General features: G+C 34.2%; 1 protein-coding gene across 1 annotated transcript; it reads left to right on the forward strand.

Moving 5' to 3' along the window:
* Positions 1 to 350: 350 nt before the first annotated feature.
* LOC104165832 (kelch-like protein 1) lies at positions 351 to 5,500 on the forward strand (the record flags this gene model as incomplete). The annotated part of the gene is made up of 2 exons (XM_009705584.1): positions 351 to 563; positions 5,329 to 5,500. Coding segments are annotated over 2 exons (385 nt in total), but the record flags the coding sequence as incomplete, so codon positions are not given.
* Between the last annotated feature and the right edge of the window lie 9,373 nt (positions 5,501 to 14,873).

The following is a 14,873-nucleotide window of genomic DNA, read 5'->3' on the forward strand; positions in this document are numbered from 1 at the left end:
AGCAACACTGCTTGTATGATTTATAAATCCATAGAGACAAATCCTTATGTCACTTATAGCACTCTTGGCAGTATATGCTGTAATTGAAGAATGAAAATATCTATTACCAGAAAGAAAATACCTTCCTTTCTATTCAGGTGGGCAAAACACTAAGTAGTATGTGAATTTGGTAATAATATTAAGATCATCTATGTTTGCTGACCGTATGAAAATTGTATGATTTTGAGAGATTATATTTTTTTTTTCCTGTTTGCTGATGTCAGATAAAGAAACCAGAGGCTCCTAGTTTTTATTTCTACAGTTTTGAGCTCTTGTTTTATTAACATTTTTATTTGTGTGGACTTTCTTAGGTTATATTCAGTTGGAGGCCGGGATGGAAGTTCATGTTTGAGTTCAATGGAATATTATGATCCTCACACAAATAAGTGGAATATGTGTGCTCCTATGTGTAAGAGAAGAGGAGGTGTAGGAGTGGCTACATGTGATGGCTTTCTTTATGCAGTTGGAGGCCATGATGCTCCTGCTTCTAACCATTGTTCCCGACTGCTGGACTATGTAGAAAGGTATCCAATTATACATGCATTTTTTGAATACAAAATAATGTCCAGTGGCATCATTTTCTTAGCTAAGTGATGGTAAAATTAAACAGAAGTTTTTACCCCAAAACATGCTGAATTATTATTTACTTGAAAAATTGCATGGAGATTTGTAGCAGACAATTTCTTTGAAGATGGTAAATTTTTTGAAGATGGTTTTTTTTGCCTTTTTTTTTTTTTTTTTTTTAGTACTATTATATATTGTCATGGACACAAAAATCCACTCTTTAAACATCTCATTTAAGAAATCTTTGTTTTTAAGGCACAATATTACACATTGCAGAGTCATAAACTAAACTTTGCAGAGACAAAAATTCAGCCTTGAAATAATTTTATTTCACCAAATTGTGTTTAGAAGCATTTTGTAACTCTAAAAACATAACTGAGCAAAAAAGAAATATAGAACGGCTTAAGTGATGTATATTTATGGTACATGACATTGCTTCCTTTCGCACCACTGCCTCTTTCTGATATGTTGATATAAACCTTAAACACTGTTTTTACAGTACCCTGAATTTTGCAAGTGGATATTCTGCAAATTCAAGAATATCTGGTAGGGCAGTAAGGCACAGTTGGAGTGATTATAGCATTCAGTTTGAAGGTACTCTTCAAATGTTTCATGAAGGTTTGATTTTTTTCTGTTTCTACGTGCTTTAAATAGAATAAGGAAAATACACACTACAAATATGTAAAGGTTGCAAAAGTTAAAATAGATATGTACCAGTAGTTGGTTGTGGGTCGATTACCCACAACAAGTAATCCAAAAATTAAAACTTACTTCTTGTGTTATCCATATGATTTTGCTCAGTCTTGGACTCATTCCCATCTCTACTGTATGTAAGCAAATCTCACAGACTGCCAAATACTTTACTTCTTGTCTCCAACAGATGGAAGGTTCATCAGAGAAATCCCATGATGCCTGTACTTACAGGGCCTATCCTCCTGGGCTTCTATTTATAAGGAACAATAACCAGAATTCTCGATGAAATGAATTTATATAAAGAGTACTAATGGCAATATTAATAAGTATGACATCTTTCCAACTACTTCTGCTTATTGTTACTTAAAAGGGCGCTTTTCTTTAATTTTTCAGTCTCTGAGAAGAAAACTCTTCTGGTGTTGAAGACAAACCACATCCCATGATATTTGTCTTTCTCAGGGGAGATTCTAACAAGGAACTAAACCACATATCCTTTAGTTATTTTATGTACTGTTGTCTGAATGATATTATACAATGTTCCTCGTCTAGGTGTTTTTGCAGTGGTAGCAAAAAATGTGGATAATGTACTTCATGGGCGGTTAGCTTCCAGACTAAAAGTTGGGACTAACAAATCAGAACTTGTAAGGCTATTAGTTTACATAGATGTATATTAACCTGTGGACTCCACTAAAACATGAAAAAACTCTCATAGCCCTCCCAGTGATTGATAAGTTTATAAAGTGGCTGGGATGTGATTTAGTGTGTCTATTTTTACATTCAAAAATAATGCACCATCTTCAAAATAGAAAAAATCTCAATAATTTAGGAAACAAAAGACTAGTAAGTGATAATGTGGTCTATTACAGTAAGTTATTTTATATCTCTTGGAAAGTTTTACTTTCTGTAAATACCTAGGGCATATTTTTTAACTAAGTCTCTTTTCTTCTTCAGGAATGAGTCTACTTCAGTCGTTTTGTCATTCTGATACAGCCTGATAGCATGTGCCTTATTCAAATACCAATTTACTCCTGGAAGACTGCCAAATTAGACATAATGTTTTAAAATTTATTTTTGAGATTATGTAAATCTAGTGAGAGCAGATATGTGTTTTTAATGTTACTGCTAAAATCCTGCTCAATAGTAATTAGGACTCCCAGTTTGTTCTCTTTGAAGATTGATGCAATTGTAAAGGATTTCCTATGTATTCAAGCATTCTAAAATAAAATAATACTTATGTTTGTTTACTCTTCACAAGCTGTTAAAGTACAGTGTTGTATTCCTTTTTAAAGGTAAAATAACTAGTTCTTTTTTAAGAATTATAAAATTTTGGAGATATTTTGGTAGATTTTATAAAGTAGCTTGCTTTTCCAAATGTCACTCAAAACTTGACAGCTATTAAAAATATAAGCAAGTGATCTGTAGTTTTTCCCCTTCATCTCACCTTGTTGAAATAGATTTTTTTCCACATTCAGGAACTTTTATCATAACCCTTCTTACCCTAGGGCATACCTAGTTATTATAAAGATGAAATGTACAGTTGTTTTTAGCAGAAGAAGGTATATAAGAAATATCAGACATTTTCCTGGCAATTACAGAAGACAAGTTCTTGTGCAGTTCTATTTGTTGACAGAATTGAGTTATAAGAATTCTGTTTAGCCTTGTATACCTGTTTATTAAAAAAAAATAAAGTCCAAAGATGTCAGTCATGTTTAGTTTCCCTGCTTTTGCACTTCCTCACCTTGGACCTTGTATTTCAAGAGTAGTGTGTCAAAGAGTCTGTTAAAATGTATTGCCTTTAAGCAGGTGTAGAAACAACGCACGCTGGTGCATTTCACTGGTTGGGAAACTCTTCCAGCTAGAGGCATGTGATGCTGTTGTTGAAAAAATCACACAGTCTGAAAAAATCCATTCAAAATAAAATTTTTTTTTGGCTTGTTACGCATGCATTTCCCTTCCACATATTCAAGAATTGTTTTTCCTCTCAAGTTTTAAAAGACATTTATCACATATCTAGATATTGAATTCAACATTTCTTAAGGAAAGACAGCAAAATGAAAGAATGTGAATAAATAAAATAAAGAAAATTTTAAAAAAGGAAGTAAAATGAACAACACATTCAGTTTAATGGCATTTTAGACACTGGAAGTTGAACACAAAATTTTAACATCTTTTTTTCTGATAAGTCCCCATAAAGCCAGAAGGATTAGCAGCCAGTAGATGAGTAGAATTTTTTTCACAAAATGTATTTAGCTGTCAAGAACAGTTTAATCAAAGTGAAAGACAATTCTGTTATTGTCCAATTTGAAGGTCATAGTTATGAACCAAAAGGCAGTTGCAAGCAAAGCACTGTAACATTTTATTGCAATATTTATATTTAAAAAGTTACAAATTTCCATTGTTCAAATATAATGTGGGACTTCAAGCAGTATTCCTACTAATTGCTTACTTAAAATATGAATGACTGAAATAGTTACATGTGCTCTTATAGTCAATCTTTGTAGTAAAAGTGTATAATTTTCGTCTTTGTAAAGTACATGTATATACAACTTTCTGTAGGATTATCAACTTCTAGTTAATAAAGTTCAGACTACAAGAAAACTTGTTGAAAGAACTTGACTCCCCCCTGCCCCCAAATGAACTTATAGCTATTACTGTCTCTTAAAGATGTAGGAGAAAGTGGTTTGATGCCTAATTTTATGTAATAATATAGTAGTTAGAAGGCTTGTAAATAACTAAAATTTTTAGCCATTATAGAATCATAGAATTGTAGAATGGTTTGACTGGAAGGGACCTTAAAGACCATCTAATTCCAACCCCCTGCCTCCCTTAAAGCCCATCTATTCCCACCCCCCTGCCAGGGGCAGGGACACCTTCCACTAGACCAGATTGCTCAAAGTCCCATCCAACCTGGCCTTGAACACTTCCAGGGATGGGGCATCCACAACTTCTCTGCACAACCTGTTCCGGTGCCTCACCACTCTCACCATGAAGAATTTCTTCCTAATATCTAAGCTAAATATTCCGTCTTCCAGTTTAAAGCTATTAGAGTTCCTTTATAATTAATTTAGAGAAATTATCATGCCCAAAGTGTGATCTACCTTACACTTAAGCAAATTACTAAAGTCATCCTTAAACTGTTTATTTTCTCCACTGATTATCAAGTGAATCTAGTACATAGTAGAGATTCTTAAGGACACATGAAATTAATTTTATCATACTGTGATACAGTATTCTATTTTAGTAATATTTCTTATCTAAGAATGAGGTATGTAGTTTAACCTAATACTGCAGACATCTTTAGTAACAAACTGAGAGGCACTATCGAAAGGTGATTCATTTCTCTTTTACAGATGTCTAAAATAAGTACAATGGAATGGCTTCTGAAATTAACTATTTTTTACATTGTTAATATCTAAATTAATGGCTTAGGCTAAATGTTTAATTGTTAAATGAATGTCATTATACAAAAGCAATTTTTCCCTTAGTTTTAAAAATTCTATGGTGATTATGTCTGAATAACAGTACTACTCTCTTCACTTGAGCAAATACCAGGAGGAGATTAACTCTAATGCAGTTAAGCATATCCCCTGAATTCTTAGGGAGATTTTCTGGCTGTGAACATTGTATAGTATAATTTTAGAAATTAAAATATAGCATATAATTTTAAAAAGAATGTTTTTAATATGCTACAAGAAATGTCCTATTTAAAATATATACATAAAAATATACGTACATCCAGATATTGCTCTTATATCCTTCTCAAATCTCTTTTTTATGACATCTTACCCCACAAATACTTTAGTCTGTTCCAAAAAGTTAGCTAAGTAAAAGTTCCCAATCAACATTTAGAGGTTTGAATTGGAAACATAATAAATCTGTGTGTTTTCTTTTTGCCATTAGGAAGAATATTTTTGGATAGGATACTAAAAGATTTTTTTTTTCCAGAAAAAAAGGACTATATTCAAGTGAAGATCAGCATGAATCAACACTTATCTGCTCCCTGGACATTCAGCTTCCTTTCTCTTTCCTCAGGTATGATCCAAAAACTGATACGTGGACAATGGTGGCTCCACTGAGTATGCCTCGAGATGCTGTTGGTGTCTGTCTCCTTGGTGACAAATTATATGCAGTAGGTGGCTATGACGGTCAAACATACCTGAACAATATGGAAGCATATGACCCTCAAACTAATGAATGGACACAGGTAATCATAAAGGCTTTGTTTTTTTCATCTGTAACATATTTTGATAGTTGTACACAAAAACATTAATTTTCTGAAAAAAAGTGTAGGATCTGAGGTTGGCATAGCTGTAAAATTAGTCCTAGTATTTTATCAAGTATTATGTTCGGAGTTTCCTCTGAAGACAGAAAAGATAGAAGTAGATCCTAAGAAACTGGAAAAAGACAAAGTAAGCAGTCATTAGAAATATTATCTTGTTACCTTTCAGACAAAATTCTTGTTCTGATCAATTTCTTTAGCAAATAATTTTTTTCATCTTTCTTAGAATCATAGAATCATAGAATCATTCGGGCTGGAAGGGACCTTTAGAGGTCATCTAGTCCAACCCCCCTGCGGTGAGCAGGGACTTCTCCAACTAGATAAGGTTGCTCAGAACCCCATCCAGCCTGACCTTGAATGCCTCTTCATGCAGAATAAATGTAATTAAAAGTATCAAAATGGATCTGGAGCTTTAACTGGTAACAAGCATGTCCTGAAGATCCTTCATACAAAAATTTGTGTTTTATGTAGCAAGCCAAGTGTTCATTTATTTCATTCTTCAATTCCATTTTTTTCTGTTTGTTGGATATTTTGAAATGTTGAACTGTATATATGTTCTTAATGTTGAACCATATAAGAATTAATAGGTATAATAGAAATAGTGGTATAATGCAAGAAGCTGGGAACTAGTAATTTGGTTGTAGAAGGAATGTTTTTTATTATGTCACAGTAGTGCTTGGATAGATTCGCATTCATAGCAAAGACTTAAAAAGAAACAAAGGATTATTTCAACACTATTATTAATTAATTCAGTTTTAAAATTTTATGAAAAAATAATTTGTTCCACCACTGTAGATGTTTGCATCTGAATTTGTCACCCTAAATTCCCTTTAAAGCTTGGATAGATTCGCATTCATAGCAAAGACTTAAAAAGAAACAAAGGATTATTTCAACACTGTTATTAATTCAGTTTTAGAATTTTGTGAAAAAATAATTTGTTCCACCACTGTAGATGTTTACATCTGAATTTGTCACCCTAAATTCCCTTTAAAGTTAGTGAAGAAAAGTACATACTTTGAAAGTATGATCTTATCCTAAAATAAGCATTTAAAATAGACCAGATGTATTACACTCAAAAATGCCTATTTCTTTTTATGATTGTAAAGGGAGGCTTCTGTTGTCAAGCTTAAATGTAGACATACATGTTGTAAAGTTAATGCAGAAGCCCATGTGTTTTAATCTACTATTAATTAAATGACAAAAGACTATTTTTAGGATGTTCTGCAGGAAATAAGAAATCAATTTGGAAAAATTCTTTTCTCAAATCCACCAGTCCACATAAAAAAAAAAAAAAAAAAAAAGAATAACCATGTTTGGACAGATAGTTAGGAAACATGTAACACCTCTGCTTTGATACGTACAGTACCATTAATTACAGTGTATTATCATTACTCTTATTATTACATACTATATATGCTGACTCTACTATGTTAGTTTCACAAGATCCAGTCTCCTATATTTATTAATCCTTGTGTTGTCTCGAATAGTGTCTAAAGCTACCAAACTTATTCTAAAGAACACTTGAACCTGTTTAGGAATATTGGAACCATACAATTTTGTTAGGCTACGATTGGAAGACTTGACCTTGCCTCAGGGACTAAAATAGAAGCATCAGCTACGGTCTACAGATTATAGAAACTCCTTGCCTATCAACAGTTCACAAAATTGATGACAGCTCTAAAATCACTTATTTTTTCTGTTCTCACACTTTCAAGTGAAAGATGTCAGATGTGAGTAACTTTAAAACTCCAGTACTAGGATATTGTGGGTTGTATTTATTTTTAGCAGTTTATACTACCATTAGTTTTGACCATTTTAGAATAATGTTGATTCAGCACTTTGCCAATGTCTTGCATGGCTTGCTCCTGTTCAGTTAATTTGTATCTCTTTTTCTGCAGATGGCTTCCCTAAATATTGGAAGAGCTGGTGCCTGTGTTGTAGTCATCAAACAACCATGACTTTGCCAGCACTGCTTAGGATTTTACTGACTGTGAAATGATTATTTTTGTATCAGACAACAAGAATTATAACTTCATGAGAACAAGGATTTACACAGCTAATACTCGATCACAAACTTGAAGAAATTTTGGAGAGAGAAACTTTAAGTATTTATGCCCTGTAAAATCATAAAAACTGTTCACAGTCAGTGAACAAGAAAAAAAAGCAGACTGTTGTAGGCATAAATATGTGAATGTGGACTGTTAAGTTCAGGTACTGTTCTCATGAATGTGTCCTGGAGAACTGGGTAATCAAAGGACAGCTCTATACAAGGAGCAGGAGGGAATAGAAGAACAGTTTTCATGGCTGCAAGACTTTTAACTGCAGAAATATTGAAGTATATTTAATCACTTTTAATCTGTGTTTTTTAAAAGAGAAATGTAGATAGGAATAGAACATTTTTATGTTCAGGTCTTGTCTTCAAATGGTTTATGGCCTTCTCATTTAAACAGGCAGTTTGGTTCTTACTGAAGGGAAGAGGTAGAAAAGTCTGGATATTCAAGTTTCATTTATAATAACTGACATTTTGTTCTACAGTAGGAAGAAAAACAAAACTAGAAGTAAACCTGCAAGATTACTTTTTTTTGTCACTTCAGATTGTACCTCCTTGCCAGCGTTAACACATCTTATAAGTGAGTCTATTGAAGGGGAAGTCTGTGTGTTTAACCTAATGATACACAAAGTACCTTTGGCTGTGCTGGGACTTTGTTGCAAATATGGGAGTCAAAAGAATAGTTTCCTAATTCTTTCTTAATCTTATATTCAATATAAGCATGTGGGCTCTGATACGATTGTTTAATGCATCTTCTGCATGTTGGAAGCTCATGAAAAGCTGGAAAATTCATACTGTTCCTGCACTGCATCATGTAACAGCTGAACCATGACCAGAAGAGTCTATAGACCCTCTTCTAACATTTCAAGAGGGATAAAAATACTACATTGTATTTCTTTCTGGTGCTCGTATATACACAACTTTGCCTAACTAGAGCTGCCCATTTATGACTTTCCACTTATGACTGAGAATAACTGCAAGCAGGGAATTCAGAGTAAGTGCAAGTGGAATAAGGAAAATTAGACCATTTGATCTAATAAAGTTTGTATGGTAAATATAGTAGTGTCATCTGTGCTTCCCTTTAGGGTGGTTCATTTCTGGCAGTAATGATACTTTGAGTTTTTGCCTTGGCAGTCAATTTGATGTGATGCTTTCCATCTGTTCAGCTGAATCAATTAGAATCCTAAGGCCACTAATGGAATATGAAATTTTGCTATTCGGGGAGGCACAGGCTTTGGGAACAGGACTACCCAGTATACCTCTTTTTTAAAGCCTTGCTGATCCTTTATGAAATATTTCATGGTCCAAAAGCAGAAAGTCCTCTGTCACTAGCAGTTTTGAGAAGAAATTGTGGTTGTAGTTGGCTTTTGGATTGCAATTAGTCTTCCACAGACAAGCGTGTCCATTTTTCCCCAACTATAACAACTTGTTGAATAAAAGATGTTACCTCTCTAGAAATTTTGCTTCGCATAAAGATAAGCTTCTGAGATCAAACCAAGAAGATTCTAGAATTATAACTGCAATTAAATACATACATTAGCATTCAGTTCTCCTACACAGATACCTAATGAACTCAGAAATTGAATTTTAATTCTATTCCCAGAACTTCCTTTTGATTACATTATGTTCATGCACAATAGAAATATGATTACTCTACCTATATAGTGACCTTCAAAAAAGGATTACTTCTATTAACTACAATCTATGGCAGATTTGGGTTTTGTGCCTTGATCATTTTTATCGTCAGTTTATCCTCAGTTTTATTTTTTTTTTTATTCTCAATTTCCTTTTACACATTTTCAATTTGCCTTTATTTATCCAAAATGAAATATTATTCTCATGTGAAATTTTTCAGACTACTCCGCTTCTCCTGTGTTGAAAGAACAGAATTATTAATTTGCTTTATTTAGATTATGTAAAATCTAGCCACAATACAAAACAAATTTGGCTTTCAGATTTTTTTTAATAGGACTACGTCAATGTGTTCTGGAGTTTCTTCTAAAAAATATTTAGGAAGAATTTTTGAATTAAATTTTAAGTTTTTCTTACCATTATGTTTACTCTGCTCTTATTGAAAACAATAATAGTTTTACCTTTTAATTCAAAGGGAATGGATTTAAATCAAGATCGTATATAATCTTAATCTTGATTTCTGTGATCCATTAATATTCCTTTTTTATGTATAAGTTTTAAAATTACTTCTGATAGGTTGAGTTGTGTTAAACAACATTACATTTACAGGAAAAGCAGCTGTCCTTTGAAAAGTCAGATTAGCTCTTATTTGTTAATCTAGCATGGTACCTTTTCTTTCAAATAATCCCTTTGATTTCACCCTGTAAAAATCACTGTGGAAGCAGCTCTGCAACAAAGATTGATTTCAGTGAAATCAATAATTAAATTCCTCAGAATGCTGCTTGTAAATTTTGTAGTTTAATATTCTAAGTATGTTCTAAAATGTTAGCATTTTCTCTATCTTTCCAATTTATTTTTTTAGTACCTCAGACTTCTCTGTGTTCCAAGTAACCAGGTCTCCTGTTTCCTTCCAAAGTGGGCCCACGCTGGCCCTAGTCTTCCTTTTATCACCAACGTACCCATAGAAGCTCTCGTTGCTTTTGATGTCCCTGGCCAGATTTAATTCTGTCAGGGCTTTAGTTTTTCTAACCCAATCCCTAGCTGATTGGACAATTTCTCTGTATTCCTCACTGGCTACCTGTCCTTGTTTCCACCCTTTATAGGCTTCCTTTTTGTCTTTGAGTTTGTCCAGGAGCTCCTTTTTCATCCATGCAGGCCTCCTGGCATTTTTGCCCAACTTCCTCTTGTTTGGGATGCATCGCTCCTGAGTTTGGAGGAGGTGATTCTTGAATAGTAACCAGCTTTCTTGGGCTCCTCTTTCCTCCAGGGCTATATCCCATGGTACTCTACCAAGCAGCTCCCCAAACAGGCCAAAGTCTGCTCTCCTGAAGTCCAGGGTAGTGAGCTTGCTGTGCACCCACCTTGCTGCCCTGACGATCTTGAACTCCACCATTTCATGGTCGCTGCAGCCAAGGCTGCCCTTGAGCTTCATATTCCCCACCATCCCCTTCTTGTTGGTGAGAATAAGATCCAGCATAGCACCTCTCCTCATTGGCTCCTCTATCACTTGGAGAAGCAAGTTGTCATCCACACATTCCAGAAACTGCCTGGACTACTTATGCCCTGCTGTGTTGTTCTTCCAACAGATATCAGGGTGGTTGAAGTCCCCTATGAGGACCAGGGCTTGTGAATATGAGGCTGCTCCTATCTGACTATAGAGGGCCTCATCCGCTTGGTCTTCCTGGTCGGGTGGCCTGTAGCAGACCACCACTCTAATGTCACCTGTCCTGCCATCCCTTTAATCCTGACCCATAAGCTCTCAGTTGGCTCCTCATCCATCCCCAGGGAGAGATCCATGCACTCCAGCTGGTCACTGACATAGAGGGTAACACTCTCTCCTCGTCTTCCCTGCCTGTCCTTCCAAAAGAGCCTGTACCCTTCCATTCCAACGTTATACCCATCCTACCATGTCCCCGTGATACCAGTGATTCCATAGCCCTGCAGGCACGTGCAGGTCCCTAACTCCTCTTGTTTATTCCCCATGCTATGTGCGTTTGCATAGAGGCATTTAAGTTGGGCCCCTGATGAATCCAACTTACTGGCTGGAGTGACTGGGATTCATTTGTGCTGCTCTTCACATGCTCTTCTGCCAACCTGTGATCCCTCTCCAGCATCTATTGCTGGCACTGGCATCAAACTGGTAGGAGTGGGATGGATTGAGGTTCCCCTCCCCTGGCAACTTTAGTTTAAAACCCTCTTCATCAGCTTAGCAAGCCTATGACTGAAGATGCCCTTCCCTTTCTCTGACAGATTAATCAATCAAGTCTATGCTCTTTCTTCAGGTTCCCTACCCAACTCTTTTGAAATCCCTTGTGACATTATAGATCAGTGACAGCCAATAGTGTTGCAAAATTTTCTTTTCTGTTTTTCCAGGAAGAAGGAAAAAAGCACAAGAGACGATAGTTATCTTTGAATTGCTTGTAGAAGCAATACCTGAAAGACAAAATAAGTGGGTTCCCCAGAGGAGGAATAAACTCAGCAGTGTTCTAGCTGTGGCAGTGCTGTTAATATTTACTAATACAATTACTAAAGGAATCATAGACGAAATTACATTTTTGCAGGGTTTTGATTGGTTGTTTAAGTAAACAAAATCAAGAAAACTACCATAACATTATGTCTCCATTTTTCAAATGAATTAGTCTTCCTAATTTAATTCCTCTCAAAATGCTATATCGTTAAACTCCAAGAATATAATTTTCTAGACAACATGAGGCTTTACAAATATGGAATAATTCAAGTTGAACTCCACAGAAAAACTGATTAAGCAAAATAGGCATATCTTTTCCTATGACTCTGAGGGTATCATTTTAAATTTGTTTCTACCAATGTAGCAGTGTTAAAAAATCCATTTTGCAAAAGAAAGACTAATCTTGTGATCCTCTATTGTTTATAGAACTGCTGATTAATTTGCAGTTTTGGACCTTTCTTTTTAGCTATTTTTTACATTTACAATTTTTATTATTGACAGTGAGGAATGCTAGAAATATAATCAGTATTAATAAAGATATACATAGAAAAACAATATTTAATAGTAATTATTTAGTAGAGCTCTTTATCATTGCCTTTTTTTTGGTTTCAATTTTATTGAAAAGTTTTGCACTGAAATCAAAGCCACAAATAAGGAAACAAAAATATCTGAAGGTAAGGATATTGTTACTTTGGTTTTAATTATAATTGTTCAATACATAATTGTATATGTGGTCTTGCAATCAAAATAATAATATTGTTTAAAAGTAAAAGTAAATTTTAAAAAATCCTTTTGCATATAGAACAAACTTTTAATCATATTGTCAAATTACTAAGTCAATTTACAGATGCTTTCAGGGAGTTGCCTTTTCTCATAGTGTTACTCTGTTAAACTAACATTAATTGACTTAAGGGAAATATTTTGACATAGACAAAGAATGATTTCCTTGTGTATCATTCTCTTCTACAGAAAACTGCCATGAATTGACCATTATTTAAAAACTACTCATGTTAAAATGTATCTAGAAAGCTCTATGTATTATTCAGATTGTTTTCTATGTTTAGAAGGCCCAAATAAATGCCCTTGAATATATTTGTCAATGACTTAAACACTTTTCAATTACTTCAATAAAAGTAACTGACAAATGAGTTTGAAGTTATGCAAGTTTTAATGGCTCAGACCTTGATGTCCATGAGCAAACACCAGAAACACTATGCATTGTGATTATGAATGAGATACAGGTTGTCCATAACAGAATTCACACTCTAGAAGTCTTACCTTATTACTGTGCTCACTATGGAGTGGGCATAACAAAATACATGCTGTTGTCTGTGACTTTGCATTAGTTATTTCACGAGGAATAGAGAATGCATTTCTGCAAAGGCTTAAAAAAAAGTTCTTGTAATTTTTATCAAATAGCAGTAATAAATTACACAAATAATTCTGTAACACTGTGGGAAACTTAGACATGTGACTGTGTGCATGTATGGACCTTGATGGTACAAAACCAAGTGTAAAACTATTTACCTATATCAAATTCTCAGCCTGGAACAGGATGTGGTGCATTTTTTGCCATTAGCATCTCCCATACATACACCTGTGTTTAGTTTTATATGCTCACAATCCAACTGCATATTGGCTCTTTGTACAATACTGCTTTCTCACTTCTCTCCCCTCCCCACCCCCAGTTTCTGTTTCTGTTGCAGAGGCTTTCTGCCATTAGACACATTTTCCTACAGAATTGTTTCTGATGAAAGCAGCAAGCATAACAGTATGCCATACTGGTAACCTATTCCCTACCACTCTATATGCAAAGTGGATATGCATGACATAAAAAATAAAGGTTTATTTTTCTTTTCCAAAGTAAAACTTCTTTGATATGTCTTCTGTTTTTTAAAGATCTACATATTGAAAAAAGAAATGTAAACTTTCTAAAAATATAAACATTTTTAATAGAGAGCTTCCAACTGTTCACAGATTACCCCAACTTTAAAAAACTGCGTTTAGTCATGCACAATTTATCATATCCCAGTGCTACCATCCAGATCTTTTGTAGATGTTCATTTTTGTGAATGTGTCTCATTGTCTCCAGATTTTTTCTAATCCAAAGGACATCTCCAGTTGAGTGAATAAAATGTCAAATGCAATATTAACAACTCACCTTTGAAGCTTCTGTGTGGTATGCACAAATCAGAAATCAGGATCCTAAACTGCTTACAGACCATGTTTCCAACCTTGGTAGAAGTTTGATTCAAAGTTACCTTTCCTACCAAATATAACATCCAGTGTAATCAGTATATTTATCAAAATATCAGAATACAAAATATTGTGTGAATGATAATGCAGTAGAATAACAGTGTCTCAGAAGTGTAAAAAGAATATTAAGGAAACAGATTTTTTTTACTTGCAAGAAGACATTCCCCAAGAGTACTGTATTTTACTCCCAACAGAAGCAATTTGATTTTAGGGAAATAATTTTGCAACTAGTCTGCTGGCTTATAAACTGAAATACTATTTGAAAGCGGCCATTTCTTATATTCCTTCTTGTAGAACAGGGACTTGACATTAATCATAAAAGAAGAAAAATTGTTATTTATCCCAAAATAATACTTAAAATCTCAATATAAACAGTAGCGCGAATATATCTTAGAAGTCAGTAACTAGTTACATATTTTAAAGTCTGATAATATCGAGTTCTTGGACATTTTGGCATCTACTGTACCCAGCAGATGTACACATGCTATGTAATACAGGGTCGCTGTCAACTTGGAAGAGAATTTTGATATGTAAAAGTAACTTCAGAAATATTTTGGTTTAAAAATAGATTATCCAATCAATATATCTGTGCCAACTTAAATGAGAATGTATAAAATATTCAGTAGAATAATTATTCTTCAGCCTTATTCTAAATCCAGTGTAAAGCTGTTCAAATTGGCATAACCTTACATTTCATTGAAATTCTCTCATTATAGTTCTGCTTCATAGTACATGGGAATTAGGTGCACTTAGGGAGACAAACACTGCTCAAAATCCTTAAATCAGCAAACCTTTGATTTCCACCTGCAGGACCACAACTGTTGGAAATTAAACCATAAAGGAAATTACTAGCAAAGTTAAGAAATGCTGTGGCAGGGAACAATACAGCCTGT

The sequence above is a fragment of the Cariama cristata genome, unplaced genomic scaffold, assembly GCF_000690535.1.
Source record: "Cariama cristata isolate BGI_N322 unplaced genomic scaffold, ASM69053v1 scaffold6628, whole genome shotgun sequence".
NCBI classification, from domain to species: Eukaryota; Metazoa; Chordata; class Aves; order Cariamiformes; family Cariamidae; genus Cariama; species Cariama cristata.